The sequence below is a fragment of the Onychostoma macrolepis genome, chromosome 20, assembly GCF_012432095.1.
Source record: "Onychostoma macrolepis isolate SWU-2019 chromosome 20, ASM1243209v1, whole genome shotgun sequence".
Taxonomy (NCBI): domain Eukaryota; kingdom Metazoa; phylum Chordata; class Actinopteri; order Cypriniformes; family Cyprinidae; genus Onychostoma; species Onychostoma macrolepis.
Window position 1 is genome coordinate 15,412,593 of NC_081174.1, and position 18,013 is coordinate 15,430,605.

The 18,013-nt window shown below is 39.4% G+C and overlaps 3 protein-coding genes across 5 annotated transcripts; all 3 read left to right on the plus strand.

The window, feature by feature from the left end:
• The first annotated feature begins 1,563 nt into the window (after positions 1–1,563).
• Positions 1,564–8,350, plus strand: LOC131527264 (uncharacterized). Of its 3 annotated transcripts, XM_058756246.1 has the most exons (12): positions 1,564–1,625; positions 1,722–1,832; positions 1,924–2,034; positions 2,124–2,174; positions 2,262–2,288; positions 2,403–2,486; positions 2,577–2,594; positions 3,772–3,837; positions 5,301–5,536; positions 6,047–6,205; positions 6,451–6,560; positions 8,269–8,350. In XM_058756246.1, exons 2-10 carry the CDS (start codon positions 1,778–1,780, stop codon positions 6,185–6,187), a joined length of 789 nt encoding a protein of 262 aa, XP_058612229.1. In that variant the 5' UTR covers positions 1,564–1,625; positions 1,722–1,777; the 3' UTR covers positions 6,188–6,205; positions 6,451–6,560; positions 8,269–8,350. The 3 variants fall into 3 exon arrangements, with proteins under 3 accessions (XP_058612229.1, XP_058612231.1, XP_058612230.1); XM_058756248.1 differs by lacking the exon at positions 5,301–5,536; XM_058756247.1 differs by lacking the exon at positions 2,577–2,594.
• Positions 8,351–8,665: 315 nt separating this feature from the next.
• On the plus strand, positions 8,666–15,162 carry LOC131526612 (E3 ubiquitin-protein ligase TRIM47-like). Its single transcript, XM_058754960.1, has 8 exons — positions 8,666–8,824; positions 9,208–9,412; positions 9,614–9,848; positions 10,702–10,840; positions 13,148–13,798; positions 14,003–14,098; positions 14,574–14,805; positions 15,030–15,162. The coding sequence occupies exons 1-7, from the start codon at positions 8,666–8,668 to the stop codon at positions 14,784–14,786; spliced, it is 1,698 nt and encodes a 565-aa protein (XP_058610943.1). The 3' UTR covers positions 14,787–14,805; positions 15,030–15,162.
• Positions 14,966–16,612, plus strand: LOC131526613 (tripartite motif-containing protein 16-like). Its single transcript, XM_058754961.1, has one exon. The coding sequence runs from the start codon at positions 14,966–14,968 to the stop codon at positions 15,554–15,556; it is 591 nt and encodes a 196-aa protein (XP_058610944.1). The 3' UTR covers positions 15,557–16,612.
• The last annotated feature ends 1,401 nt before the right edge of the window (positions 16,613–18,013 follow it).

Here is an 18,013-nt window from a genome sequence, read left to right on the forward strand (position 1 = left end):
CAGTGACACTGTTCAGGAACTGGCAGAACTAATGCAGAATGGTCTGACCTGGAAAGGCAAGTGTTTGAACATCCAACTAAGATGTGTTACCTGTGATGCTCCAGCCAAAGCCATGGTCAAGTGTGTGAAACAGTTCTCTGGTTACTATGGATGTGACAGATGCAACCAGAGGGGATCCTGGGAGGGTCGGATGACCTATCCTGAAGTTGACAATCTGACCTTGAGGACAGACCAATCATTCAGGGAGTGCCAGCAACCAGAACACCATCATGAGGAGAAGATTTCACCTTGTTCTGTCCTCCCAATTGACATGGTCAAATCGTTCCCCATAGACTATATGCATCAAAGCTGTCTTGGGGTCATGAAAAAGATGCTGCTATTGTGGACAAGAGGTAGGTCAGAGTACCGGATGTCATCAGGAGATGTGGCCCGTGTAAGCGAGAGGCTGGTGACACTGAAGAAATCGATTCCTGACTGCTTTGCCAGAAAGCCAAGGGGGTTGCAAGAAATTGAACGTTGGAAAGCAACAGAGTTCAGACAGTTTGCTTTATACACAGGGAAGATTGTTCTGAAGGGAGCACTACAAGATCACCTGTATGAACACTTCTTGTGTTTCAGTACTGCTCTGTGCATTTTAGTGAACCCAGAACTTACAAAAGAACAAGGGCCTTATGCCAGCCAAATACTGAAATACTTCGTGGAGAAAGGACGGGAGCTGTATGGGGAGACATTTTTAGTGTACAACGTCCATTCATTGCTGCACCTTTCAGAAGATGCTCAAAACTTTGGCTGCCTTGACAACTGCAGTGCATTTAAGTTTGAAAGCTATCTTCATCAGATTAAGAAAATGGTCCGCTCTGGAAAAAATGTCTTAACTCAAATAGCAAATCGTCTGGAGGAAACATCAAAGTTGAAGCTAGGAAACAAAGAAAAAGCACTGTCACTGAAAGGCCCGAACAATGTGTTTGTTTTAAGCTCTGAAGAATGTTGTGAGGTGGTTTCAGAAGAAGGGGACAACACAGTGTTATGCCGAGTGTTCAACCATTTACAGCCATTTCTGATGACACCATGTGATTCCCGTGTTTACGGGACATATGCTGCTAACGTTAGGCACTCACAAATGCAACACCTTGACAGAAAGGCACTTGAAAGGAGGGCATTCATGGTGGAGGAACACCATGGAATCAGAATTGTGGTGTCCATCCTTCATACACTGTAGGCTCTGAGAAGATGTGCATAGTTATTAATTAATTACATTTACAGACATGACGAATTATAACCAAATCAACAATTGCATCACAATACGTAAGCCTGTCTGGAGAAGAACTTTTTATACCATAAAACTGAAATTATGTAACATCAAATCTGAGCTAGCTGGATCCTACAGGAAGAAAAGGAGCATGGACAATAACAAAATGACAAATGTGTGATTTAATCACAAGGTTAGCACAAGGGACCTATGGCCATCTATTAGCAGTTAATTACTACATTTCAAATTACATTTCAGCAATTCAACTTTTTTTCTGTTTTTCAAACAGGATTATCTGTGTTATGTTGTGATCCATTTTATTGAGCACAATGAAGTTGAGGTGGCACCATCTAGATGGTTGGAGTGGAATGAAGAGGTAAGATGATAATAATAATAATAATAATAATATGAAAAATATTATGATATATGAATACATATATGAAAACAAATGCATTTGTTAAATGTCTGATAGGTGTTGTATTGCTATTGGCCTCACTCAAATGCTGGTTTCTTGGCCAAAAATGTGCCATGCCAGACAAGCAGCTGTGGACTAAATATGCCGTCCGAATATTTTCTGACACAGGTGAAATATGCAAAATAATCCATACATTCTCTTTAAGCTAAATAAAAAAAATTTAAGATTTCTATAATAAGTTGCATTTCTTTGTGAGCAGATAGTTATGATATGGCAAGATTCCGGGCAAGAAAAGCCCAGGAAACATCACATGTTGAGGACTCTGATGGAAATGGGGGGAGAAAAGTCATTCCTCCAAGACGATTTAGAGGTATTAATAGCTGCTGTAATAAAAATCTCAAGCTTCCTTGCTAATTTATTATGATAGGTAGTATTAATATTAACTTTTATTTCTTGCAGAAGAAGAGGTTTGGCTCAGCCAACAAAGATGTGCAAAACAGGCTGGAAGGTGTAAGTATGCACATAAACTAAATTATGTTAAAATAATCAGGGAAAGCCAAAATTCATGTTTTCTATAAATATTATTTTGTTTTGCAGTTCATGAGAACAGTGAATCATCTCAAGGTGAAGTTTTTAAAAGGATAATGAATGATTCAAAACAGAAGCAAGACTACTTTTGCATCTAGTGTTTCTGAAGTATACAACATTATTTGTTTCTAAACTATTCCTTTGACCCAGAAAATGAAATTACCAGCTTACATGCAAAGAGAACTAAACAAAAGAAAAGGTCAAGAATAACAGCAACTGCACCTGCACCTGCGAGTAAGTAGAAAAACAAGGATTATGCATTTAGAGATGTCACAAATGCTTGCATAATCACTGTTACTCTTTTGTTATTGTTGTTGTTTTCAGCTGAGGACGATGATGAAGGTAAGGCCAATGTTTTTTTTTTAGTTTTTAGTTTTTAATGGATGTGATATATTTTTACTCAAGTATTTTCCTGTGTTAGATGAGGAGCTGCAGCCAAAGAGAAAAAATCAAAAGGATCTAGTTTGATGTTGCCCAGAGTAAATTTTTTGGTCCCACTTTATATTAGGTGACCTTAACTACTATGTACTTACATTTGAATTAATCATTTGGTACAATGCACTTATTGTGTACATGCATGTTTTTGCATTGTACTTATATTTTTAAAAATACCTATATGTAATTACATCTGTAATTAATTTTTGTAATTACATTTATAATTACACTGTTGACCCATCCCTTACACCTTAACCCACCCTTAAACCTACCCAGACCACCAAACCTGTCCCTAACCTTACACGTATCCCACCTCAATAGCAGCAAAAGTGTTTTGCAGTATAGTATGAACATAACTAGTACATTGTACTTATTTTTTGATGTAAGTACATAGTAGTTAAGGCCACCTAATATAAAGTGTGACCATTTTTTAAAATATAATTTTTATATAGTTTAGAAGTTTGGGTTCATTAACTGTTGATAATAATTATAATTGTTTCTTAAGCTGCATATTAGAATGCTTTAGCCATCACAGGAATAAGTTCAATTTTAAATATATTAAATAGAAATCTGTTATTTTACATTTTAATAATATTTCAAAATATTAATGTTTGACTTTATTTCTGAACAAATAAATATTAATAATAGTCATGAATTTTTAATTGTCTTCAGTAATAGCAACATAAACAGTATATAATGCTATTTATTGTTCAGCTTTAAGAATGCATTTCCCATAATGCTCAGGGGAGACGGAGTTTGTGCTGTGAAAGAGCGAAGCATGCCTGATTGTGCTGGTGCTCCAGAAGCTTGTATAATTCCTTGTATAAAACTGTATGACTCTTAAGTAAACAGTTTGATTTATAAATACACCAATAAATACAGAATCAGAGACTTTTCGAAAACAAAAACTCTAGCTGATAACACGTTCTTCAGGTGGCTATAGAAAATAGGTGGGTAATTAATTTTCATGTTATCCATGGCATAGATCAAATGTGTTAACTAACTGAATAGCCAGCTAGTCTGTGCCAACAGTTTTGTAATGGATATTCTTGTTTTGTTTTGTTTTTTTGTGATGTGTTTACAGTTCCTTCTGTTTCAACATTCCAGTCGGAGACACATCATTCCAGTTCCACAAATCAGCAGTTTCAAGGTACAAAGGAAAATGCTATTATTATTATCACCTTCATGGTTTAAAACAGAAATATTTCCAACATTGTGACGTAACCAATTACCCCCGGACCAAACGTACCAAACCGTGACACCACTGTGTCATGAACCGCTACACCCTAATTAATATATATATATATATATATATATATATATATATATATACACACACAGTATATATATAGAATCCCATCCAGGCCATGCACCTGTCTCAGAGCACAGCTCCAGACCACTCTCAAGCCTGCTGGCCGCTTCACTATCCAGCCCTATGACAGCTTCAGCATTCTCTGTAACCTCAGCCCAAAAGAGGGGGATGAGGAAGAAGAGACAGTTCACTGAGGCTTTAGCCTCTGACCAGAGTCAAGAGAGGCTCCTGTTCCCGAGTCTGGCCCAGAGAGGTCTCCAGTCCCTGAGTTTAGCCCAGAGAGGGCTTCTGATCCTGAGTTTGGCCCAGAGAGGGTATCTGTTCCAGACCAGAGTCCAGTGCAGGCTCCAGCCCCTGACCAGCTTCCAATAAAGGCTCAAGCCCCTGACCAGAGTCAAGTGCCGGCTTCAGTCCCCGACAAATGTCCTAAACAGGCTTCAGCCTCAGACCAGAGTCTAGTACAAGCCCCAGGCATTGACCAAGATCTAGTGCAAGTCTCCGACCAGAGTCCAGAGCACATTTTAGCCCTCAAACAGAGTATGGCTTTGGCTTCAGCCCCTAACCAAAGTCGAATGTTAGCTTCAGCCTCTGACCAGAGTTCAGTTTTGGTGCAAGGTCACACCTTTTGGGAGGGGTAAATGCTGTCACAAATTCACCAGCCCAGTCACCATCCCAATCGCCAGCCAGTCACTAGCTCAGTCACCTTACCACATTAAGGACTCCAATTCACAGAATCCTCCCTGGCTCACAATCCATGATCACCATCACCTGGAGTCTAATTCCCTACACCTGTCACACCGTAATCAAGACCAGTACAAAGCCACCTTCACTCCACTCAAACTTTGGTCTCGTTTCAAGTAAAGTTGCTACCAAGGACTTACCTTACTCACCCAACACCTGTATCCCTACCTGTTCGTCCAGATCTTCATCTTTGGTCAAGTCCGTCCAGATACGGAAAAAGGAAAAAAAGTTGACTGATCTGTCCTGAGATGGGCCCCTTAGTACCAATTGAGCATCGTTTAAATGCCACAGCCTACCTGAGTATTGTTGCTGACCATGTCCATCCCTTTATGACTACAGTGTACCCATCTTCTGAATAGTACATGCCTTAACACATCATTAGTTCATAATAAACTAATATTTGAAAGTAAGCCAAGTAATATTATTAATACTTAATTTAGGTATTAGTCCATTATTATTCATGTACTGTTATTGAAAAGTGTTACCATTGCTTCTTGCAGCTATGTGTTTTATTAGTAATTGACATAATGTAACTGATGTTTGACAACATATTTTCACAGAAATCTATAAGTTATTTGAGGGTTTGGAGAGGAGACTACACTTAAAACTTGATCAAATGCATGCTGATATAAAGACAGCACTTGAAGCAATCCAGCAATCAGCAAGCCAGCCAAGCACCTCTGCCACTGCCTCTGCCTCTGACCTAACTGAGGTGCTAGAGGAGCCTTGCAAGACAGTGAACGAATTGGAAGACCTGTGTAAAATGCTGAAAGTTGTTGACTTTCGCAAGAAAATTGTATGTCTTAAAACATATACTATGCTGTTCTACATTATGCTATGCACTTCCGGTGTTCTGACAATTTGTGCTATCCTGTCAGATTTTGCTACCTCCCATTAAAACAGTAGGTAGCACAATTCAACAACGAAAAATGCTACCTGTCAAATTATGATTTATTAATGTCTACACCTACCACAACCCTAAACCTACCCTTACAGTAATGCAAATACAGTAATTATGTGTTATATTCGCGGTTGTGGCTAGAAGGGATACAGCTACCGGAAACCAACAATAAATAATTTTTTCTACCTATTAGATTGTGTTTTATTAATGTCTACACCTACCCCAACCCTAAACCTACCCATACAGTAATGCAGATACATTAAATATTGTTGTTCAGATGAGAAAAAGACGCAACATTGTTTTGCGCATGCACAGTAAGTCCTGGTAGGAAAATCTGACAGGTAGGATAAAATGTCAGGACACCGGCACTGTGCTTTAATAACTGATTGTTGTTATTGTTTGTAGATGCGATATCTTTGTCTTCAGAGAGGAGGCAATTTGGGGGATGGCATAAGAAGAATGCTACATAAAATTGGAGAAAATTCCCTATGGGCAGAGTACAGCTACAAAGGGAGAAAAGGAAAAGACCATTTCAGAAACTTCTGATTAATGACGTGATAATACGTAAGCATCAAATCTTTACTCATGACAACTTGTCTGTCCATAAGGTTACAAAAAGTGCACTGGAATGTGACAATCTCTTTGATTACATATGCATACTGTTGTTCACAATTCAAGTGTTCTCAGTATTTAAATATTCAGAGTTGCAATAGTCTGTCTTGAAAATTTGAATTTTAATACTTCAGAGATTGTACTTTCTATATGCGTTCTAGTTCTAATTACTGTGATCTAATAATTATTATTTGAAGGTGCCTGCAGTAAGGTGTACCCACACCACAAATCACAGAGTGTGGAGGAGATGATTGCCATGACTCTAAAGCATGCCCCACATCGTGAGAAAACAAAAACAATTAATCAGGTGAGAAGATTTTAACCGTTAAATAAACATTATTTGTAGATAATCTTGTTAATACTCAGTAAAATATGGGGGAAATATACTGTTTTCACACTAATATGCTTTAATTTATTTATTTATTTATTTTTTTTTACCAGGAACACCACAAATGTGACTTTGTTCCATTTACAAGATAAAAGCCTTTCAAAACAAACTTCCTGCTTAAATATTAATGCACACTACCCATATTTTACTGAATATTAACAAAATTGTGTACCAATAATGCTTTTTTACTTAAAAACAGAGGTACATAAAGTCATATTAATGAGGCCTTCAATCATTCAAATGGTGATAATATAGCATAACGAGAGATTTATATGCTATTTCTGTAGGCTTGTCATTTTTAACCAGGAACACCACAAGTGAAACAAAGCGGAGAAAAAAATTAAAAGTAAAATTTTAGGAAGTTGTTATACACTGTCAGTAAGTTTTAGATGTGATATCATTAACATTTACAATATACTGACATTAAATATCCAAGGAAGGTTTAGGATTAGGGGTTAGAGTTTGGTTTACGGTTAAGGGTAAATTTAACAGTGTTAACTACACATTAATTAAGTACAAGTACTTTAAATGTAGTTATGATTCACCAACATGTTTGCACATAATAAGACAGTTGTATATTTATGTTAATTAGCATAGGTGATTGATAATAATTGTTTAAATTAATATACTTATTAAATTAATAACTAATTTCATCAGTTTGGCTGAAATGTGAAGATCATTTCACAAAATGTTTTGTTTTTGTGAAACTGTAAATTATGCTTTTTACAGTCATTTTACAGTTTAATATGTTACCACAGACATCGCCTTACCCTGCTTATGGTATTTCATTTGTGCAGGTCTTAAATTTCAGCTTAAAAATCCTGCAGATACCCTGAATACAAATTCTAAAGGGTTCACCTTCTATGATAGGATCCTCAACAAGTGATTTGTATGGGAAATGACTTATTTTTGTCTGTGTTGAATTCATTTATGTGGGTATATATTGGGCTTGGTATTACAGGGATACAAAAGGTACCAAACACCCACAAAAACATAAGAACACCCTCATTTGAAAATGTAAAAAGTAAAAGCGAATATGGACAAAACAGATTTCATATCCACATAAACTTTCTATCAATGGATGATCTGTCCATGAAGTCTTGTAGTCTGCAGTGCAGCACTCCTGTCATCAACACTTTAAGGATCAAAAAGCGCTGCTTGAGTGGTGTAATGTCCCTGAAGAAAATTATATTATCATTAAATATAATTAAATTGGTGGTGGTTGAGGAGATCACCCCCTCCCCACTCCCCTTTACAATGTAAAGTGCTTTGAGTGTCTAGAAAAGCGCTATATAAATGTAACGAATTATTAATTAAATATTATTTAAATATGTTATTACCTGTCCAGACAAGGGTTTTACCTTCAATATTTGGGGGTAGAAAAAACATTAAACATAAGGTGGACAGGCAAATAACAAGTAGCCTACATAAGGTTACATTGATTGAAATTTCAGAGCTACTGACAATACTGGCACTTTCGTGTGAAGTGCTTTTTTGAGCCTAGAATGTAGTGACTATAGATAACGAGTCAGTTGATTCAGTTTTATAGAATATTAGTATATGTCAGTAATGAATCAAGGTTTTAAACCCATGATTTTTGTTAATTTTATTATTATTATTATTTTAGGTTCCGAACTCACGGGTGGAATCGGACCTGGAGAACTAACACGCAGCAACTGGAACACGCTGGAACACACGCACACACACACTCCGCACACGCACACACACACACACACACACTCACTCCCGCACACACACACACGCACACACACACACGCTCCCGCACACACACACACACCCGCACACACACACACACACACACTCACACACACCCGCACACACACGCATACATATATACATCTGGAGAAATTGTTTATAAAAATAAAAAGTATTATTAAAGTACTGCTTGTGTGTTTATTACTTGGGTTGTTCAATTTTGTCTAATCTGACTGATGACATGTTTACACTAAAGGACGTTAAAAGGACCTGTAGCGAACGTTCTCTAAAGGTCCTCACAATGTTTCATGAACGTCCCGCGAACGTCCCCAGTACGTCCCGCGAACGTCCCAGCGACGTCCCGCGAACGTTCCAGCGACGTCCCTTTGACGTCTAAAGAACCCTACACGAAGACGTCCAGCGGACGTTCGCAGAGGCCATTCAGGGGACGTTCTGGGGACCTTTTTGTTAGCTGGGTTATCTGCATTAAATATTGTTACTGTAAGTGTTAAAATAATTCATATTATTCAGCCTTACTACAGTATAGTAAGGCTAGGTTATCAATTGAGCCTGTATACTAAACATGTGATTTATTGTGTGGGCCGATTAGATTGCAAATGTGTATTCATTAATTTATAGGCTTGTTATGGACATTTATATACAATTTGCAAGCAGATGTCTAATTTTGTTTGTTTGTTTTATTCAGCTCTTACTGTGTTTTTGAAGATTAAATCCTTTATAAACATCAGTTCCTGAGAGTAAAGTGCATCTGTTCAGCTGGGAATGCTACACCCAATTTTCCCCATCCAAACAACGTGACCTATACTAGAGATTTTCGGATCCTCTGCAGCAAATCTTCCGGCCCCAGGATGCCTCCTCCTCCACCAGTCATCGCTGCCGAGCCCCAGGCTCCATCGCGGCCGCCGCTCTGCTCGACCAGCCACAAGATTTCCCGACACCGAGGCTTAACCTCGCCTCCACTGCCGAAACTTTCAACTTCCCCAGCATCCTCATATCATTCGGCTGCGCCAACAAATTCCTCCGATCGGAAAGTGGTAAGTATTCAATCCAGAGGCAAACTTTGATTAATTCGCTCCGTTCTCGCAGAGGATAAACAAACGGATTTGTATGATCTATTCGTCACCCCGCAAATCAGCCAACCTCACTCCTAAATCCACTCCAGCCGCCAAGGCGGCCAATAGTTCGAGCAAAGCCCCGAACTCGTCTCGCTTGACACCACTATTGTCCTGCACAAGACCCGGCTCTCCGCGAGCGTTGGATCACAGAAGCAGGCCTTCAACGAGCCTGGGCCGCGCCCAGTTCTTACCGTAGCAAAGCCGCACTTGCTTCCCGCTTCGGCTCAGCCTTCACCTGGGCTCTTCCGACCGCAGCGCCGTACGCAGCCGGGCCCCTAACTTCTGTTTCCAGACGCAAGTGCGAGGCTGCCTCTGCTAGCGGCGCAGGCCACCAGTCTTGCCAAACAATTTTCAGGTAAAAATCGCTAAAGGTAGATCATTTTGTTGTTAAATGACGCTATGCGACATCATCGGATGTAAATGTCATTACGTAATCATGTCGCAAGTGCTTAGAATACACACTGAAATTACTCCCTTATTTTTCACCAGCATTTTACCCGTATTTAATTTTCTCATTTCATTTTTATAAATGGATAGATAAATCAGATAATCAACAGTGAAACTTCTCTTCCACTGTTGATCTTAACCAGGAAACAAAAAGTAATCTCAGTGGACCAACAGTAATGATTAACAATCATAAGTACAAAGTATAAAATTAAGGCCTATCATAAACAATTATTGAACAAGTGCAACCTGCAACTTATTCATATATGAAGTGCATACTACTAGGCACCTCCCTCAAGTGTCTAACGTTACCAGCCGATGTGCTGCTTAGCTGGCTAGCTGTTCCAATGTTTTCCTTTTGTGTGGTTAAGAGAAAAACGCATGGTTTCCAAATATAATTTTTAAAATGGTTACATTTGTTGCTAGTTGCTTAGACTACCCTAGCAACTTGTTTTCAGAGAAATTGTTAAATCCAGCAACAAAGTTGCTGAGTTGGCAATGCTGCAGGCTACCCGGACATTTCAGCATGTCCCGCCAAAGTCACAAACCACTCCCCTTTTTTCCAGCAGCAGAAGCAAGCATGTGGCTGCCTTCACTTGCAATGCAGGCCCATCTCAGAATTTCCTTCTACTTCCCCTAACCCCTTTCAACAGCCTCCGGATCCTGTAGCAGGTACTAACGCAAGGCTGCCTCTGCTAGCAGTGCAGGCTGCACAGGCTTTACAGCTTTTCTCTCCGAATGCCACAAACCCCCGTGTCATGCAGCTACAGCAAGCTCAAAGCTGTCTCCGCTTGCAACACAGGCCCTCACATGTCTTTTCCTCCTGTTACTCCTAACCCCTTTCCTTTTCAGTTGCCTCCAGCTCCTATAGCAGACGTTAGCGTGAGGGTGCCTCCGCTAGTGGTACAGACCACAGGCTCTTCAGCATGTCACAAACCCCACTCCCTTCCCATGAGTGAGCTACAGCAGCCGAAGCAAGCGTGTGGCCGCCTCCGCTGGCAACACAGGCCCACATATCTCAGTGTTTTCCTGCCACCACTAATAACCCCTTTTTCAGTGACCTTCAGCTTCCATAGCAGACGCTAGCGTGAGGCTGCCTCCGCTAGCGGTGAAGACCCATCCATATCAAAGAAGCTCACCGAACCCTCATCAGCAGACCCCTTCAACTCCAGTCCATCCCTGTTCACTCGAACCTCAGACCCACCATAGCCATCCTCTTTAACACCACCAAATCCACCTATAGCGGCTCATCTCCACTTCAACCATCCCAGCAACACCCCGCTTCTGCAGGAGACCTATCCGATTTTTCTCCATTGCTGCAGCAGTACTCGATTCCTCAGAAGCCGCCTTCTCTTTTCAGATGCCGTAGCAGTGACCGCTTCCACAGAAGCCTCGTTCTCTTTTCAGATGCCGTAGCAGTGACTGCTCCCGCAGGAGCCTTTTCTATATTCCTCCACTGCCACAGCAGTGACTGCTTCCTCAGAAGCCTCCTTCTCTTTTCAGATTCCACAGAAGTGCTCACTCCCACATGACCCTCTATCCCTACTTCCCAATCATCTCTATTTGCCACTGCCGCAGCAGTGCCTGCTCCCGCTGGAGCCTGTATCTCTACTTCCCACTGCCGCAGCAGTGCCCGCTTCTGCAGAAGCCACATTCTTTTTTCAAGAATATATATGGAGTTGGGCCACCAGGACCAAAAAATGCCAGGGCCGATTTTTTTGTCCCAGTCCAGCCCTGCTGGTCGTCCATTCTGAGGTCAGAAATGAGAAGAGACAGATTTGTTGGAGAACGTTCATTAAACAGCACACGTCTGCCACTGTATTTCTCATCTTCAAATACTTGAACCAATTGTTTTTCCTTCTTAAACTCCCAGATGAATGTTGTGGCTGTAGACTGAGGGTCAGCACAAGAGCAGGGCAGCACAACTGAACCACCTGTGTATCCTGTTACTTCTATCATATGCTCCACATTTGAAACAATACAGCCTGCAAACAAAAAGTTTATGCATTCAAATGAGCTTTACTGGAATATATAATAACCAGGAAGAATAAAATCTGAAAAGATCTCATCAGGTTTTTTTTCCCTCAATTGTAGATATATTGTGATCAGAAGTATTTAGGGGTCCAAGCATCATTTAAACATTAATAGTGTTTCACGAGTTCACACTTACATATATTTAGCACGAGTAACGTAATGCGTATTTGGCGAGTATGGTAATAAGTTGTTGGCGTGCTGTCCTGGGGAAGGGCGCCGAGCTCGGGAATTGCCCGAACCCAGAGTACCCCCCTAGTGTGTTGAGAACTTTAGTGATAATAGTGGAGAAGGGGTGGTGGAGGGATACTGATCAGCCGTCAAATGAATGGAGGTATGTCAGCTGCATTTATACCCGTGTGTTGATTAGCTTGATGGCGAACCACTTGTGTCTAATTAGGCTAAGTATCTGACGTGCTCCTCCCGAACTTTGTTAATGAAACATCATTTAATGAACAGGACAATGTTACTCAAATCTAATCAGATTCAGTTTATTATTGTTGTTAATATTATTATGCACAAATACTTTTTAAATGTGTTTGCACTACTTCCCTATTTCAAACACAGAGCCACACGCGTCAATGAATTATTACTCATATTTTATTATTATTATTTGTTTTTACTGTTTTAAACCAGATGTATATTCATTGCTTACTGATCTCACACTGAGTCCATTGAATAATACAAAATCTAAACTCACCTGCACTGAAATGAAGCATAAAGAGGAAAAGATAAATGATCCCTCATGGCTGGTTTTTACTCGGTCTGTCAACAGTCTTAATTCTGTCTCCTTTTAGCTGTCTTAGAAACTGAAACGTCCTGTTTCTTTTCTCCCCATATCATAACGTTTTTTCCTTTTCCTATTTAAGCAGTGTTTGTATCAAATTCTCACTGACTGATCAATACTAACATCAGTTTTCATTGCACCAAATTTCAATTGGTGTATTAATTTTTAGTGACACTTGCACTATGAATGACATTTAGACATTTGAGATTTAAGGTATGTTTATAGGCTAACCAACAGTCTCACAATAGTTTTATATCACACTGTGAAATATCTATGTGAATATCAGTGGACTGCAATTGAAGCTAAAACTTTCACACTGCCACAAGGAAGAGATGATTGTCTTGAAGTGGCATATTTGAAGTGGCAGAAGTGAAAGTATGCAGATGGAATGAAGAAAACTTCATTTCTGGGAACAAAAAAAAAAAGCAACACACACTGTCAGAAAGGAGCCAGATGCCAGTATTAGGACATCAGGAAAGGACCAGGCCAGCTGTCCAGTCTGTCAAGATCTACTGAAGAATCCAGTGACTTGTAACTGTGGTCAGAGTTTCTGTTCGGCGTGCGTTCTCAGTCTGAAGCAGGACAGTCCAAAGGGATCCCACAGCTGTCCTCAGTGCAAAGAGATGTTCACTCCGAAGCCTGTTCCACGCACATCCGTCAAAGTTGATGATCTGTTGGAGAGAATGAAAAAAGTGGAGCTATCTTCTTCTAAACATCCTTCGGATCCAAGCTATGCTGGACCTGGAGACGTATGGTGTGATGAATGCACTGGAAGAAAACAGAAAGCCGTCAAGTCTTGTTTAATGTGTCGGGCTTCCTTCTGTGAAAGTCACCTAATACCTCACACCACAGTGCCCTATCTGAAGAGACACAAGCTGATCGAAGCCTCCCCAGACCTGCAGGAAAACATCTGCTCCAAACATGACACACTCAATGAATTCTATTGCCGTACAGACCAAAAATGTATCTGTGCTTCATGTGCATTGAATGAACATAAAGAACATGATATGGTTGAAGCTGAAACAGAAAGGACAGGAACACAGGTGAGAACTTGTTCATGCTGTATGACTTGATGGGTTCAAATTATTTTTGATGTTTACATCAGTTCTCTAAGGTAAAATTATTGCAAAATGCTGTAAAAAGAAAGTTGCATATGATAGCACATGATCATAACAGTAAACTAGTTAGACGAGTCAGGGAACTTAATATGCTTCCTTGATGAGCTGCGTATTTTTTCTACCCTAAAGATTGAGATTACAGAAAAGCGAAGGGAAGTACATCAAAGAATCAAGGAAAAACAGAGAGTGTTGGATGAGCTGAAACAGTCTTTGGATACACTAAAGGTAAGAACAGCGCTGCAGGAGCAATCATGAGTGGATGAATAGATAAGACAGATAAGCACACATTAGAAATTAATCTATACAGTTATATGAACCGTTCTGACTCAGTTTATGTGACCTGTTGATTAAAATAGCATCAAGAAATCTTGCTAATAAATTAGCAATGAGCAAAATAAAGAGTTACATGCAACATGGTAACTCTAAAAGCAACTTGTTCTTGGTAGAACTGACATTGTACCTGAAATTATAATTGTATGTCACACTCTTAAAAATTAAGCTTTTTTATGGCATGATGAAGAGCCTTTGACATTAATGTAACCTTTCCATAACACAAAAGGTTCTTTAGATTATTAAAATGTTCTTTACACTAACAAAATAATAGTTATTTTACGAGCTGTTCACTGAAAGGTTGGAGAAATGGTTCTTCTATGCTTTTATTGTGAAAACCTGGTTTGCAGCTCACCCTGCTTTCTAACAGTGCTCTGCACAGGCTGCATTAGAGGAAAATGAGAAGATCTTCACTCAACTGATCCACACTATTGAGAAAACACGTTCTGAAGTAGCAGAGCTGATCAGAGCTCAAGAAAAGATGGAATATGGTCGAGTTTCACAGCTTCATGAGCAGCTGGAGCAGGAGATCGCTGAGCTCCACAGGAGAGACACTAAGCTTCAGAAGCTCAAACATGGATAATAATGTTTTATTCCTACGGGTAATTGTTATTATTTTCTATATACTGTATGTTACTCTTTAATGACTTTACACCTTTAAATTGAGCATTTTTTAAATTTTTTACTTAAAAAATACAATTTATTAGTATGAAAATCAGTCTGTTTTATAATGTTGCAAAACTGTGGTTAATTTATTTTAAAATGTCACTGATCTGTTACCTGTTCATGTACACATTTGTGGTTTTGTGTCCGCTTTTATCTCCAGATTATCAGAAGTTGACGTTGGACATCACCACTGCACACAATGAACTCCGAGTTTCTGAAAACAACAGAGAAGCAATATGCCGTGAGACAATCCGACCGTATATTCAGCATCCGAACAGATTTGATTTTTGGCCTCAGGTGCTATGCAAAGAAAGTATAACTGGACGCTGTTACTGGGAAGTTGAATGGGAAAAAGGAATATGGGGGGTCTATATTGCTCTTTCATATAAAGGGGTGGGAAGAAAAGGACAGGATCATGTGCACTGGTTTGGACACAACAGTCAGTCCTGGAGTCTGGAATGTTCTCCAACACCTTGTTTCTGGCATGACAACAATAAAACTGAGATCTCAGGCCCTTTATCCTCTAAAATAGGGGTGTATGTCGACTACAAAGCAGGAACTCTTTCCTTTTATGACATTTCTGACAAGATAACCCTCTTACACAGAGTCCAGACCACATTCACTCGGCCTCTTCATCCTGGGTTTTGGTTCAGTATGTCTTCCTCAATAACGCTGTGTGACCTGTGAATAAGCATAGCAGAAGTATGTGATGCTTTTGCTGTTTATTAAATATCTGTGTAATGTTACTGTTATTAAGAAAGTAAAACAAAGCACTACATAGTAATTAAAGATTTTTGTTGCACATAAACATTCTATACTGAGAGAAGCTAAAAAAGTGAAATGTTTGAAGGCATGAAATATACACTTTGCCTGGTATCATTTAAACTTTTCCCCATTTTTAAAACAAACATTATTTTCCTATATATTATGTAATAGAGACACAATATATTATATTTATGTGGATAAATAACAAAAAAAATAAGTTTTTATTTCTAAAGATTAAAGTTATGAATACATTTATGAATATGCATTTATATATTTTAGCTTTCATATTTAAAGAATGCATATAACACTGCACTGTATGTGTAAATGCAAGTACAGGGGGAATGAATCTCTGATCTATATAACATATATAGATCAGTGGAATGAATCAGGTGATGAAGAATCAGGAAGTTTTGGAGTCTTATAGTTCTGACTGGATTTATGACCCAAATACATAAATCCAGTAAGTCTTATAGTTCTGACTGGATTTATGACCCAAATACAGCAAAATACTGGATTTTATATGCGTTTCGTGTGTGTGTGTGTGTGTGTGTGTGTGTGTGTGTGTGTGTGTAAAATCTTGTGTAATCCATTATTGTTTTTATTGTAATATTGTAATCCTGTATTGTTCATTATTGTATCCTGTTGACCCAGTAGATGGAGACATTTCTTCATACACCGATGGCAGTCAGCAAAAACAAACAAACAAACAAAAAACAGTCATACATTAATCAATGAATACTGTACGTTTAGTTATATTCAATACAAAATAAAAATCACATTGGATATCATACTCAGTGTTTACTTTTTTTCATTCTACCACTCACTTCATTTATACATAATTACAACACAATGAACACACAATGACTATGGGCATGTTAGTATAATCGTTTCCAATATATGTATATGTATATGTATGTATGTATATATATATATATATATATATATATATGTGTGTGTGTATATACAGTATCTAACAAAAGTGAGTACACCCCTCACATTTCAGCAAAAATTTTAGTATATCTTCTCAAGGGACAATACTACACAAATGAAACTTGGATATATTTTAGAGTAGTCAATATGCAGCTTGTATAGGAGTACAAATTTACTGTCCTCTAAATACAACTCAACATATAGCCATTATTGTCCAAATAACTGGCAACAAAAATGAGTACACCCTAAGTGAAAATGTCAAAACTGTGTCCCAAGTGTCAATATTTTGTAGGGGCACTATTGTTATCTAGCACTGCTTTAATCCTCCTGGGCTTGGACTTTACCAGAGCTGCGCAGGTTGTTGCTGGGATCCTCTTCCACTCCTCCATAATGACATCACAGAGCTGCTGGATGTCAGACACATGGCGCTTCTCCACCTTCCACTTGAGGATGTCCCACATGTGCTCAATAGGGTTCAGGTCTGGAGATATACTTGGCCACTCCATCACCTTCACCTTCAGCTTCATCAGCAAGGCAGTTGTCATCTTGGCGGTGCGTTTTGTGTTCAGCCCAGTTTCTGAAGGGAGGGCATCATCTTCTGCTTCAGAATGTCACAGTACATGTTGGACTCCATGTTTCCCTCAATGAACCTCAGCTCCCCAGTACCAGCAGCACTCATGCAGCCTAAGACCATGATGCTACCACCACCATGCTTGACTGTAGGCAAGACAATTTTCTTGGTACTCCTCACCAGGGCATCGCCACACATGCTGGACACCATCTGAGCCAAACAAGTTTACCTTAGTCTCATCGGACCACAGGACATGGTTCCAGTAATTCATGCTCTTGGACAGGTTGTCTTCAGCAAACTGTTTGCAGGCTTTTTTTGTGATCCAGCTTCAGAAGAGGCTTCCTTCTGGAACGACGGCCATGCAAACCGACTTGTTGCAGTGGTGCACTGGTCTGAGCACTGACAAGCTGACCTTCCACTTCTGCAACCTCTAAAGCAATGCTGGCAGCACTCATACGTCTGTTTTTTGAAGCCAGCTTCTGCACCTGAAGCACAGCACAAGGACTCAACTTCTTTGATCGACCCTTGCAAGGACTGTTCCGAGTGAAAACCGTCTTGGAAAACCTCTGTATGCCACTGGCCGCTGTACTGTAACTCAGTTTTAGGTTGTTACTGATCTTCTTATAGCCTCAGCCATCTTTGTGAAGAGCAACAATTATAATTCTCAAATCCTCAGAGAGTTCTTTGCCATGAGGTGCCATGTTGAACATCCAGTGGTCAGTATGAGAGAATTGTACTCAAAGCACCAAATTTTAACTGGTCTAAAACGAGATATACAATTTTGTATAGGCTAGTCCTGTCAAGCTGACAAAAACATGAACATGATGAATAGGACATGTGGCTTTGCATGGTTAAATGACATATAGCTGTTTCCATGT